The sequence below is a fragment of the Onychostoma macrolepis genome, chromosome 03 (genome assembly GCF_012432095.1).
Source record: "Onychostoma macrolepis isolate SWU-2019 chromosome 03, ASM1243209v1, whole genome shotgun sequence".
Lineage (NCBI taxonomy): Eukaryota > Metazoa > Chordata > Actinopteri > Cypriniformes > Cyprinidae > Onychostoma > Onychostoma macrolepis.
This window is the reverse complement of record NC_081157.1, coordinates 45852945-45866542: the sequence shown is the minus strand read 5'-3', so window position 1 is coordinate 45866542 and position 13598 is coordinate 45852945. Positions and strand designations below refer to the sequence as shown.

Sequence of the window (13598 nt, the reverse complement as noted above, 5' to 3'; positions counted from 1 at the left end):
AACACTCTCACTATCTGAGCTACTATCTTGTCTTTTTACCTGAACCTTGTTTGCTTTGTGTTTATAGCCTACCTTTTTACTTTCTTTGTTGAAGTCTTTGCTTTGAGCACATTTGTTGAAATCTCTGCAGTTACGTTTGATATGTCCAAATCTTCCACAGTGATGACACTTTGGACCTTTTCCCTGCTTTCCAGCCAGAGCTTTGACATCGTTATTGGTGTTTTCAACATCTCGATCTCTCAGTTTTCGTTCTTCATGCAACAATCCTGTGACAACCTCCATTTTAGGTACATCCACACTTGCTTCAAGTGCCGTGACTAATGCTGCCTTCACGTGCTATCGGAAATTTCCTATTTCCCACTTATGAAGTCGTGATTACGAGCTTGTCGTATTCAAGTGCTTTAATGTCGGAAAGAATAAAATGTAGCATCCCATTGGTTGACAATCATATAAACATTCACCGCGCTATACATGCAGTTTGCTGACAATTCTGGAATTTCGGTCAAATACATGCTTATTTCACTGCTTATAAAACATACAATATGCTTCGCATGATCGTTCATATCTAGCCTATAAATACACTACTTTAGCGACAAGACAAAGGGATGTAATTGTTGTGAGAACAGCATTGACAGCAGCAATGGTTGTCCCCTCCACCATGTTTAAAGTTTATGACCCGCCCAACTCGGGAACTCGGGTATCAAAATTATTTCCGAATTTCCCAGGAGTAGTAAATACGATTTGAGAGGCCGTTCATGTCCAATTTCCGATTAGGAAACTCATATTTACGATAATTCAGATAGCACGTGAAGGCAGCATAACACGTTAAACGACTCTGGTAAACTCGCCAGCAGGTGCACTACACAATCTTCCTCTTCGATGTGATCACCCACAACTGACAGTGCTTCAAATGTTTCTGTCATAACCCTAATGTTCTCTTGGACTGAGTCTCCGTCTTTTAATTGTAAAGAATAAAGTTTACGCCTCAGTGCTAGCTTATTTGCCCATGTTTTCTTCTGGAACTGATCCAGTAACTTTTTCCAAACAACAGTAGGATCTTCAGGCTCTCCGATTAAATAGACCAAAGACGGTTCTATAGACAATACGATGGTTGCAAGTGTGCGATCACTTTTAGCCATGTAACTTGCCAACTTACTTGGATCTGATTGTGGAGCAGCTTCTGTACCATTTACCAAGTCCCACAGTCCCACTCTCATCAATGCCATCTGATATTGTACTTTCCACGTAGGATAGTTTGATCCGTTTAACGGAACAATCTCCACTGTCTTGGAGTCAGAGCTCATTTTTATCCACAATCACTCAATATCTTCAATAAGCCTTTCAGTACCTTCACTGTAGCATTCTGGGCCCATAACCTGTTGATTTTAAATAAAGACTCAGAGCTCTTTTCTGTCAGAATGCAAACAACTTGCTGAAACTCTTTTTTACTTCCACTTTCAAATCTACATCTTCACAGGAAGAAAAAAATCAAAGATTATATATATATACACCAACAGCACATCCCTGTGGTCACTACTTAAACTACAAGAAAAAACCTTTCATGACACATTGCTTAAAGGTGCTGTATGTAGGATTGACACCCAGTGGTTGAACTGGGTGTTGCAGTCCAAATTCAAAATGTTGGAGACGGTTTTTTCCAAGTACAGGTGCATCTCAATAAATTAGAATGTCGTGGAAAAGTTAATTTATTTCAGTAATTCAACTCAAATTGTGAAACTCGTGTATTAAATAAATTCAATGCACACAGACTGAAGTAGTTTAAGTCTTTGGTTCTTTTAGTTGTGATGATTTTGGCTCACATTTAACAAAACCCCACCAATTCACTTTCACAACAAATTAGAATACTTCATAAGACCAATAAAAAAAAACATTTTTAGTGAATTGTTAGCCTTCTGGAAAGTATGTTCATTTACTGTATATGTACTCAATACTTGGTAGGGGCTCCTTTTGCTTTAATTACTGCCTCAATTCGGCGTGGCATGGAGGTGATCAGTTTGTGGCACTGCTGAGGTGGTATGGTTTCTTTGACTGTGGCCTTCAGCTCATCTGCATTTTTTGGTCTCTTGTTTCTCATTTTCCTCTTGACAATACCCCATAGATTCTCTATGGAGTTCAGGTCAGGCGAGTTTGCTGGCCAATCAAGCACAGTAACACTATGGTCATTAAACCAGCTTTTGGTACCTTTGGCAGTGTGAGCAGGTGCCAAGTCTTGCTGGAAAATGAAATCAGCATCTCCATAAAGCTTGTCAACAGAAGGAAGCATGAAGTGCTCTAAAATTTCCTGGTAAATGGCTGCGTTGACTGTGGACTTCAGAAAACACAGTGGACCAACACCAGCAGATGACATGGCAGCCCAAATCATCACTGACTGTGGAAACTTCACACTGGACTTCAAGCAACATGGATTCTGTGCCTCTCCACTCTTCCTCCAGACTCTGGGACCTTGATTTCCAAATGAAATGCAAAATTTACTTTCATCTGAAAAGAGGACTTTGGACCACTGAGCAACAGTCCAGTTCTTTTTCTCCACAGCCCAGTTAAGATGCTTCTGACGTTGTCTCTGGTTCAGAAGTGGCTTGGTAGCCCTTTTCCTGAAGACGTCTGAACGTTGTGACTCTTGATGCACTGACTCCAGCTTCAGTTCTCTCCTTGTGAAGCTCTCACAAGTGTTTGAATCAGCTTTGCTTGACTGTATTCTCAAGCTTGCAGTCATCCCTGTTGCTTGTGCACCTTTTCCTACCCAAATTCTTCCTTCCAGTCAACTTTGGATTTAATATGCTTTGATACAGCACTCTGTAAACAGCCTCACCTTTCAGTAATGACTAGGGCTGTGATGGTGGCAGATTTTTACCACCGCGATGGTAATGGACGAACTACCGTCGGTGGCGCGGTGTTGTGTATAAATATATATAATTCTGAATCGCAAAAATAAATAAACAAGGCTCAATCATCTATTAACAAATGTGTGTGTTTACTTTAGCACTTCCGTCAGTGAACACTCAGCCTGCAAAACACTAAAATAAATATCAAAGAAATAATACAGTTAAATAGGAAAGTAGCCTTAAATAAAGTTAAATACACCCCGTCTACCTCACTCGAGAACCCATTATAATCAGTGATGCTGTCTACACTAGATGCGGCGCGATACTACAGGGCAAATCCCTCACAGTAAACTGCCTCGTCCTATTTATGACGTACTGACACAAAGTTCAAATGTCCTGTGTAGACAGACTCAACCTCTTGTGCTGCGACGCGGCGTCCGGTTTAGACACGGTTCACTGTTCCGCCAACAAGCGCGCGGGCGCGTTAACTCCTCGCCTGCACGCGCTCTCTGTGGAATAGGAATCGCGGCGTATGTTGCCACATTTCTTGTTTACATCTTCCATTTACCGCTGTGTCTCTTTCGTATTTGACCACTTTGGAGAAAGCCTCACCAGTACAAACCTGACCAGCCGGGCGTTTGCGATTAAGTGAACTTGAAGACACTTGTACAAATGCGGATGGGTGACATGAATGGAAATGATTCCAGATCGGCGATGCAGTATTTGGTTTCCCAAAAAGGTCAATCGCTCATCATGAAATAAATTTGCTGAATGCAGAATAAACTGTATTTTCAATGTTCGTCTTCTGGATCATTGCCAAATCAGCTGGCGCGTAAAGCCTCGTTTATACTCGCGCCTGGCTCCGCTTCGCGAGCCTCCGCTGACTGCGCGCGCACCTCCCCAAACGGACGAGGCGTTTATACTTGACGCGTTCGCCGTTGAGATATTCTTTGAAACGACAGGAGGCGCACAAACGAAATCGTCCTTTAAATCCGCAGGAACTAGAAGAGAAGTAGGATTTTACCGGAATTAAGTCAGGACAGGACACTAGCTGTGTCCGAAATCGCTCACTCGTTCACTCATTCACTAATCCCTATATAGTGTAAGGCAGTTGAGTGCACTATATTACAAAGGAGTGAACTAAATGAAGTGAACGGATTCGGACGGTGACGTGTACACTGCGCGTGAGACTTGGCTGTTGCAAAAACATCTTAGATGTACTTTTATATTTCATGTACCTCATTTTAGAAAATAATATTAATAGCAATAACACTTAAAATGACTATTGTAATCAGCTTTGTGGTTCCATTGATGGTATATTATTCATTTGTTCTGTAATATGGTCATAATCATTAAATACTATTAAAATATTGTCAACAAAAATAAACTCACATTAGCACATATTAATAATTGAATGTATTTATTGTTTGTATTATCTTGAAACTCTCCCGAGCAGCATTTTTGCACTCAAATAAGATGACCGTAGAGCGCCCTCAGGCGACCGTTAATTTGACATCAGAATGAATACACTACCAACGAACATTTTTAAAAATCCACCAAATTCATCATTTTTGCAAATTAAACGGCATCTCTCGTTCGAACTCGCTCGCTCCCGCTCTCTCTAACAGCTCGTCGGTTCTCCGCATTGGATTGTGGGAAATAGTGCTTCAGCGAGTGTACATCGGTTGTACCATAGACATAATATACGTAGACGCCTCATAGACTGACGCTGCCTATTGGAGCTGACGTACAGCGCGGCCGCCATCTTGGATGGGTCTCCAATGCGCCCCCCCTGCATTAATTTCTACTGAGGAATGTGTATCCCCAACTACAATAATCATAACTCCCCGAATTTTTACCGGATTTTCACACGGTTTGGTTTGTTACAAACTGCAGAGATTTAGTTTTTTAGATTTAGACGCTGTCACACATTAAAAAATACGTGCTTTCATGCTAAAAGACTTTGTATTATGCTCTTTAACAAAGACATATGGTAGGCTATGGCATATTGATAAATGAATGAATTTTATATTTTAATAAAGAAAAGTTTGATTGTTCATTTGAATTTATTTCTCTCTCTCTCTGTCTCTCACGCACACACTCAAACACACACACGCCTGAAAAGAACTTAAAATAATAGTGGAAACAACTTAAAATACGCCATAATGTTTGCTCATAAAGGTAAGAGTAATACATCATTCGGAACTGTAAAGGGTCTACTGTTATTTGTGTGCATTCACAATATAAAAACATTGTGCTTTTATTAAAATAAATAGGAAAACAGATGCGCTTGCCGTCTCGTCTTGAACAGGAGCGCTTCACAATGATGAACTGAAACGAATTGAGTCACAAATATGATAAATATATCTATAGAAAGCTTTAAATTACTACTTTAAAACGAAATAATTCAAATCGAAAACAAAAACTCTTTCATTATGTAATCCGTAAAGATGCATTTCTCTCTAAAGGCTCGTCCAATGAGGAGATGGCAAGTCATTTTTCATCACCGTCTAAAATATAAAAATAAGGAAAAGCCTAAAACAGGCCCGATTATATTTTTTCTGATTTTTACGTTGCTCTGCTCTTAATTTCTTAACATTTAAAGGGTTTTCTGCAACGAAATTTTGTCTGCATGATATGTGAATTATTTATTAGCCTATTTTATCCATGCAGCAAAATGCTTTAAAAACAGCTGTAAAAAATACTTTAATCCAGATGATTTTAAAGAACTTTTCACTATAAATTTTACGGGTAGATAGTCGATAGAAATACGGCTATAATCTACTGCTGAAATGTTTGCGGGGCAAATCTCAGGTCAGTCTGAGCGCTCATGGTACACAGTGCGTCCAGCCGTACACCTGCAGGCGCCACTGACCACAAATGACACAAGCATGAAATGATGTCCCCGAGTAAGAACACATCCTCTGAACGTTGAAGAACAGAAAAAAAAAAAAAAACAGCAAGAGATAATGAGAGAGAGTACCAGTTCCTGCTGTAATAATGTTACACGTGAGTAACGTTAGTTACGATGACATAATATTATAAATGGTAAAATAACCAAAATTATTGTTCAATCTTACTTGTGAAAGGTAATCCCACGCGATCTGGTATCTGCGCGGGTTATTGCAACAGTAAACTGCACAAAATACGGGCATAAATTGCTTGCTCTCCGTTGACTCCGCTGCTATCGTAGAGCGAGGAGACCCAAGCAATATGGCGGCGACGCTGGAATACGTTCCAGCATGTCATGAGGCGTCTACGTATATTATTTCTATGGGTTGTACACTCGAAATCAGAATGCATTGTGGGTAAAAAGTAGTGAACGAATGTAGGGAATGAAGTCGTTCACTCAGAATTCGGACAGCACTACAAAATGGCTGACACCCGATATAGTGCACTATATAGTGGATAGGGAGTGGTTTCGGACACAGCTACTGTCATCAGGAGAGAGTGCTTACAGTAAAGAATAATGCGAAAAATGTTTGTTAGATTCATTACATGTAAAGTAAAACATTTCAAAAGTTTTTTTTTTTTGTTTTAATTTTGATGATGTTTGTGTTGACAAATACGAACTACAGTCCCACGCTAATTTTACAGAGACTACACACTTGTTTATTGTCCTTTATATTTGTATTTTTATATGTTGCAGCTTTGATAGTTGCTGGACTATTGTTTGTTGATTTAATAAAATTTTACATCAAACTTTTTGTTCACTATTTCATTTCTGTGCATAATGCAGACACATTTCTACATATTGTAGTATAGCTAACGGTATGTGGGTTATTCGACAGTGTTGAAATTAGTAGGTGTAACTGTTCAAATACAAGATTAATGTTATAATGTATATAAATTGAAACCCTAGTGTTTTGCAAATGTAACACTTCTATAAAGATTAGGGACTGCAAAATGTACTTTCTAACACATTCTGTTTGTTTTCTTTATTCTTCAAACGCACAAAGTTTAGTTGTTATTATTAGTGTATACTAATAAAAGTAGACCATTTACAGATTTGATTGATGTATTGCTCATATCTGTACGATCAAAAATGGCAGAGTAATTCAAGCTCATTTCGGCCTTATCAGGAAAATCTGCCACAAAACACGTTAACAGTCTTCAGCTAGGGAGGAATAAACATACACAGGTTCAACAAGAAAAAGAAAACATTCTGATAAGAGTGCTTTCCAACAATATTGTTTTAAATATTAATAATATATACCAACACATAGTTTAAATTGTTGGTCCCACTTTATATTAGGTGGCCTTAACTACTATGTACTTACATTTAAATTAATCATTTGGTACAATGCACTTATTGTGCACATACATGTTTTTACATTGTACTTATATTTTTAAAAATACCTATATGTAATTACATCTGTAATTCATTTCTGTAATTACATTCATAATTACACTGTTGACCCATCCCTTAAACCTACCCATACCACCAAACCTGTCCCTAACCTTACCCATATCCACCTCAATAGCAGCAATAGTGTTTTGCAATACAATATGAACACAATAAATACATTGTACTTATTTTTTGATGTAAGAACATAGTAGTTAAGGCCACCTAATATAAAGTGTGACCAAATTTTTTGCTTGATACAGTTTTTTTAACTGCTTACACACAAAATCTTTACTTGTCACACAATTTCCGAAACCTGACACTCAAACAGCAGAAGCACACACCAAATCTGCAAAACCATAAAATAATTCTCAGCCTTTTACTCAGTTTTGAACAAACAATTATCTATGTAGCAAACAAAAATCTAACAGGAATTAATATTATGGCAAAGGTGTTTGCAAATGTTTGCTTTTGAGATGCGTTTGTCATATTTTGAATGCAGTGCTTCATTTTACAAGAGATGAGGCGTTTTGCATTTTGCGTGTGCAATTCTTGGATTCGTAAAGTTTTGAAAAAAAGGAGGCAAAGGTTTGAAAATGTGTGTAAGCAGTTAAAAAACAAAACAAAAAAAAATCAGTAATATTAATAAATATACAAAATAAAATAAATATAACAACAATTAAAATAAGCAAATGCAATGCAATACAATGTGGAAGAAAACATTTCTACACACTGCTGTAGAATAATAAATGGTTTTATTGGTCTTAATAAAAAATATTAAAGTTGTTCTGCTTGAAAAAAACATTATAAAAATCTGTGTGTGTGTGTGTGTGTGTGTGTGTGTGCATGTTTTTGTGACATATGAGGACACAAATTTGTATATGACATGGGTATGACATAGGCATTACATGGAGAAGGTGATTTATGAGGACATTTCCTCGTGTCCCCATATTTCAAAAGGCTTATAAATCATACATAATGAGTTTTTGTTTTTGAGAAAGTAAAACTGTACAAAGTTTCCTGTAAGGGGTAGGTGTAGGGTGATAGAAAATACGGTTAGTACAGTAGAAAAACCATTACACCTATGGAATGTCCCCATGATTCACAAAAACAAACGTGTGTATGTGTGTGTGTGTGTGTGTGTGCGTTTTGTGAAAAGTCAGGACATAGATGTGTATAATGGCAAAGGTATGACAGGTAATACAAGGTGAAGGTGACATCTCAGGACATTGACCCATGTCCCCACTTTTCAAAACGCTTATAAATCATACAGAGTGAGGTTTTTTTGGGGAAAGTTGAAATGCACAGTCTCCTGTAAGGGGTAGGTTTAGGTGTAGGGTTGGTGTAGGGCAAAATACTTTTTTGGAATTAATTTTTATTTAAGTTGTTGTTATTTAATAATTCCACAGCCTAAGAAATATACTGTAACCTAAAAATAAATGGTATAATTCAGACTCGCTGCATTGTAACTTTCGTTATATTATGAAGTTTACCACTTCACTGAACCAGTGAATTCTACATATATACATTTTTAGTTTTGTTGAGTAATTAATTCCATTGAAGTTAAATAATCAATATGATAAATGTCCATTGTCATAAATGGATGTTAAATGTTCTTTTCAGTCCATCCATGCATGCAATCCCTAAAACCAAGTCTTGATCCTCAAACAGGCCTTTAAAGGGTCTCAGAAATTGAGGACCGGCCAAAATGTCCTCACTTTTAACACCATCCTCACTCCGATGGTCTAAAACTCAAACCGGTCCTCACTACAAGTGCACACACACACACACACACACACACACACACACAATTTTGTGATTCTTATATGCCAATATCAAAAGGAAAGGCTCTTTGTTTTTTGGAAATTATATTCATTGGTCAAAAAGTGAAAACTCAGTAATTTATTTGTTGGAATAACAGAAATATTACAAATGAATCTAAAGTAATTAATATCAATGAATAAACTGCTGTAACAGAAAATGCTGAACTCGCTTATTTAAAGTAATCACTCAGAGCACCAGTGAGCTCTGGAGACTTCAGTGAATTTGAAAAAGGTGTCATTGATGTAAACATCTATTGTTTGTACATGTTTTAATAAAGGATAATAAAACGTGTATGATCATAAGCAACTCAATGTTTTTTATACCTGCATAGTGAAGGGAGACAAGCTAAAAAAAAAAAAAAACGGTCCCTATTTGCCACCTACTGGTGTAATTATGTAACTTACAGAAGTTCATGGTCTTTTGACCCAAATGACATGAATTATTGATAAAATAATAGAAATATATATATATATATATATATATATATATATATATATATATATATATGATTCCCTTTAGTTAAATGCAATGAGACTTTGTACAGCTGTCAACACTGCAGCTTTACAAATAAAAAATTAAACTGATTGATATCTGGTTGTATGTTAGTGTAAAACAAAAAGTCACACTCATGATGAAATGATAAAATGAAAACAAATTATATCATGAAACAAATGATAAAATCGATACTTTTTAATTTGTCAAATAAAATCACTTAATCCAACACACTGCAGACCATAAAATACACAACAATGAACTGGCAACCCTTCCACACGTTCACAATGCAGCATGGGGGGAGTTCTCTTTCATTTGGTTATGAAATGTAACCATTTTGGTTATGTTATTGTTGCAGGTTGATTATAGTTGTATCCTCTGTGTGTGACAGCTAACACACTCCTCAGTGTGGTTAATTTACTGGAGAACGGACATGAATAAACCTCTTTGAAGAACTGTGACAGGGAATCTGTTGAAATTTCTCTAAGATAGTGTTTATAGATTTCTCTGGATCATGTACTGGACCCTGCACTGTACACTGAAGTTTACAAGATTTCATTCCATTACATATCAAAACTACTGTCACCCTTATCCACATTTTATATTAAATATAACAGTTTCACATGGAATATTGTTTGCGATGTGAATAAAGCATGCCATGCTACAAACACACCGTTCAAATTTAACGCTTGTTAAAATGTTTTAGTTTCCAAAATCAGATGTAGAATTATTTTAAAAATATACAAAATAAATATATATATACACTCTAAAAAATGTTGGGTCAAATATTTAATTGAAAACTTTAACCCAACAGTTGAGTTGGTCCATATTTGACCTGAAGTTGTTATGTTTCACTTGTTATGTTTTAGACCATACACTGAAAGTGTAGCTACACACTGCTGTCAAATCACTGATGTTATAGAATTTCTAAATCTATTTGATTTCTAGAATCATTTTCCCAGTTTTTTTACACAAAGGTATTAATTTCAAAAATGATATTATTTAGTTTCAATATATAATAACAGTACATTATAAAATCTATTTTGTGTTTGTTGTGTGCAGAAGGTGAACAGAACTGACGTACATCAGAGCAGCAGATGTTCACTTCCTGTTGATGTGAGTTCATCTTTCTGTTTCTGTTTGAGAGAACTCAAGTCCTGTATTAAGCAGAATTTTTGACAGAAAGGTTTTTCATTTTCCAGAAGTGAACACGTTATTTTAGCCAGGAAGAAGAGAAGATTTGACTTCTTTAACGGTTGAAGCATTTTGAAAAAGTAATAACACCAGACAACATCAAGGCTGATTTACACCTTTACTTTGATCCCAAGTCATTCTGTTGCAGAGATGGACTGTGTAAAAAAACAAAGGTCTAAATCTTCTAGTCATGATAAAACCACTCTTAAGAAAAGGAGGGAAAAGGCCACACTTGAGGCAAGAAACAGGAAAAGTAATAGAACAGAAGCAAATTTAGTCCGGAGTTGTTCAAAGTTGAGTTTGAGTGATTCGGGAGCTGATGAAGAGAATGAAAGCAAGAACCCCCAGAGGAGCAGGAGACGGTCGACCCAGACAACCCAGCCCAGCAGTATAATCAAACAAGATGCCTACATACAGATCCCACTCTCAGTCATGTCTGGAAAAGAATCAACCTCAAATAAAAATCAGTTAATCTCTCATGAAGATGAATCTCCCTCTAGCCCAGTTGAAGGCCAAAAGTACGAAATTAACTATAAATTAATTGACGGATTTCCTTCATGTGCTGAGGAAAAGAATAAGGAAAAGATAAGGAAAAGAAAATCTTATGTAATGTCATACGACACAGAAACCAAGAATGCTGAATGGGTGTATGAGATACTGAATGAGAGTACTTTAGAAAACACATGTAAAGAGCACATGAGCTTTGGAAAGAAAGAATTGGAGAACAGAGACTATCAACAAGGTCATCTTGCTGCAGCTGCCAATCACAGGTGGTGTCAGGAAGCCTATCATGACACTTATTTGATGAGCAACATGATACCACAGCTTTCTGCTTTAAACCAAGGCATGTGGAAATCATTGGAGGAGTATTGTCGACAACTAGCTGAGCCTGGCTGCAATGTCCATGTGTACACTGGACCACTTTACCTGTGCAAGAATAAAAAGGGTGACTATGTTCGTGTGCTTGACCCAAAAAATCCGAACAACAGTGAAGAGAAAGCAGTGCCAACTCACCTCTTTAAGGTGATAATTGTGGAGAAAAATGGAAGAGTAGAAGAGCCAAAATGCTATGTGATGCCCAATAAGAAACAAGAATACAAAAAATCTTTTGAATCAGCACAAAATTTTCCAAACACAGACAAGTTAGAGTTAGAGGAATTAGAAAAGAGCATTGAGGAAATTCAAATATGGTCTGGGCTAAAATTCAAAATAGACAAACCTCAGCATAACATGATAGAGCATACAGAGCCAATTACATGGAAGGGAGAAGATGGAAAAGGAGAGTCGTGTGAGGCTAAAATAGCAGTCACAATCCACACAGTGATAAAGACGCCAATATCTGACACATCACAGCAGTAATGACAGTGAGTTGTGTTTGATCTTCTCTTATGAAGCAGATGAAAAGTTTGTTTGAATAAGTCTGCAACTGTCTCACTAGTAATTAATACTCCCATACAGAGGAGTCATGTCCATTCAAAGTGAGGGGCACGTGCCCCTTCAGATTTTTGAGCCAAATGGATTTTGAATACAGCTTCCAAAAGACAAAAAAAAAAGCAGAACAATATTTTCTATATTTAATACAATCATTCAGCGCGTCATATCATCAGCTGCTAAATTCAAATCTGTGAATTATACAGACAGGTTTTATACATATAATAGACTACATTATTAGACTACTTTGACCATCATAATCTAGGTAATCTATCGAGATATTTCATGATAGCCTATAGTTAATGCGTTTGGGAATGTTTTGAATAAAATGAAAAAAAAATACATAAGTGCTATTGTGGCTGCTGTGTGTCACATGACAGCTAAATGCTTTAAATTAGTTTTGTAGACAAACTACACACTATTTCCCTGTTTAATACTTTGACACAATTAGCATTGTAAAAAGCGCTATATAAATAACGATGACTTGGCTTGACAAAACGACTACTTTTACGATTACTTGAGCCGTCGAACAGCACAGCAAATGTCCAACACTCACAGAATCTTCAATATTGTATACAAGTCATCTCCTGAAGCACTGTGATGTTTTCTGAAGAAATGTGAAGTGTGCAGTTCTGCAGATTGTAGCCAAAGGCTGGTTAAGAAAGTAGAATATAAGAGTTTTGATTTATTACTATTTTAAATCTATTTCTACATATTTCACATTATTCAAAATATGTTTTTTTTTAAATAGTTTTGATGACTTTTCTATTATTCTAAAATGTAATTTTATTTTATAACCTGATAATAACTAGTTGGTGTTTCCATATTTGAGTGAACTAACATCATTGGGGTTTTTTTTAATAATAAAATGAACAAAATATGTCAATAGCCAAATTACTTTCTACCTCACCCATCATATTGAATAGTGTCATTTTAATAGTTTTGATCTGTTGATGGGTGAGAATAAGTGAATGAACTGCAGTGGTTTCACATTTAACGTGTTTCTGAGAAAACATTTACTTGATTGCTTGTTCAGGCCAGTGTATTCTGGGAACTGGATTTCTTTTGTAATGATCAAAAGTGAACAAATGAGACACATTAAATACAGGGTGTAAATGGGAATGTGTTTTCCTCTAATCAAACCACGTGCATTTTAATACCAGATGCAGCCTAGTCTTTTTCACCAGAATTTAGGCATGTGAAAGAATCATTTTTGTCAGATTTGTAAATGACAGACCCTGGAGAAACTCTATTCTCAAACAAGCTCAGGCAGCAACAAATAAAGTACAATAAATAATACATACAAATCAAGGGTCTTGAATTATTTTATTATCAACATTTCCTATATTTGTGTTGTGTACGTTCTCTTTGTGTTTTTGTGTTGTCTATGTTATTTTATTTTTTTTGTGTTTATTGAGAAAGTTTCACCTCACTTTGAATTTCTCTCAAAACGGGGACAAAATAGCTGT

At 36.4% G+C, this 13598-nt stretch overlaps 1 protein-coding gene across 1 annotated transcript in view; it reads left to right on the top strand.

The window, feature by feature from the left end:
- Positions 1–13400, top strand: part of LOC131536004 (endonuclease G, mitochondrial-like) — a 30286-nt gene extending 16886 nt beyond the window's left edge. Inside the window, exons 3-4 of the mRNA XM_058768605.1 lie at positions 10567–10620; positions 10707–13400. Of these exons, the coding sequence (XP_058624588.1) occupies positions 10849–12057 (1209 nt within the window). The 5' untranslated portion in view covers positions 10567–10620; positions 10707–10848 and the 3' untranslated portion in view covers positions 12058–13400. The remainder of the gene's footprint in view (positions 1–10566; positions 10621–10706) is intronic.
- Positions 13401–13598: the final 198 nt, after the last annotated feature.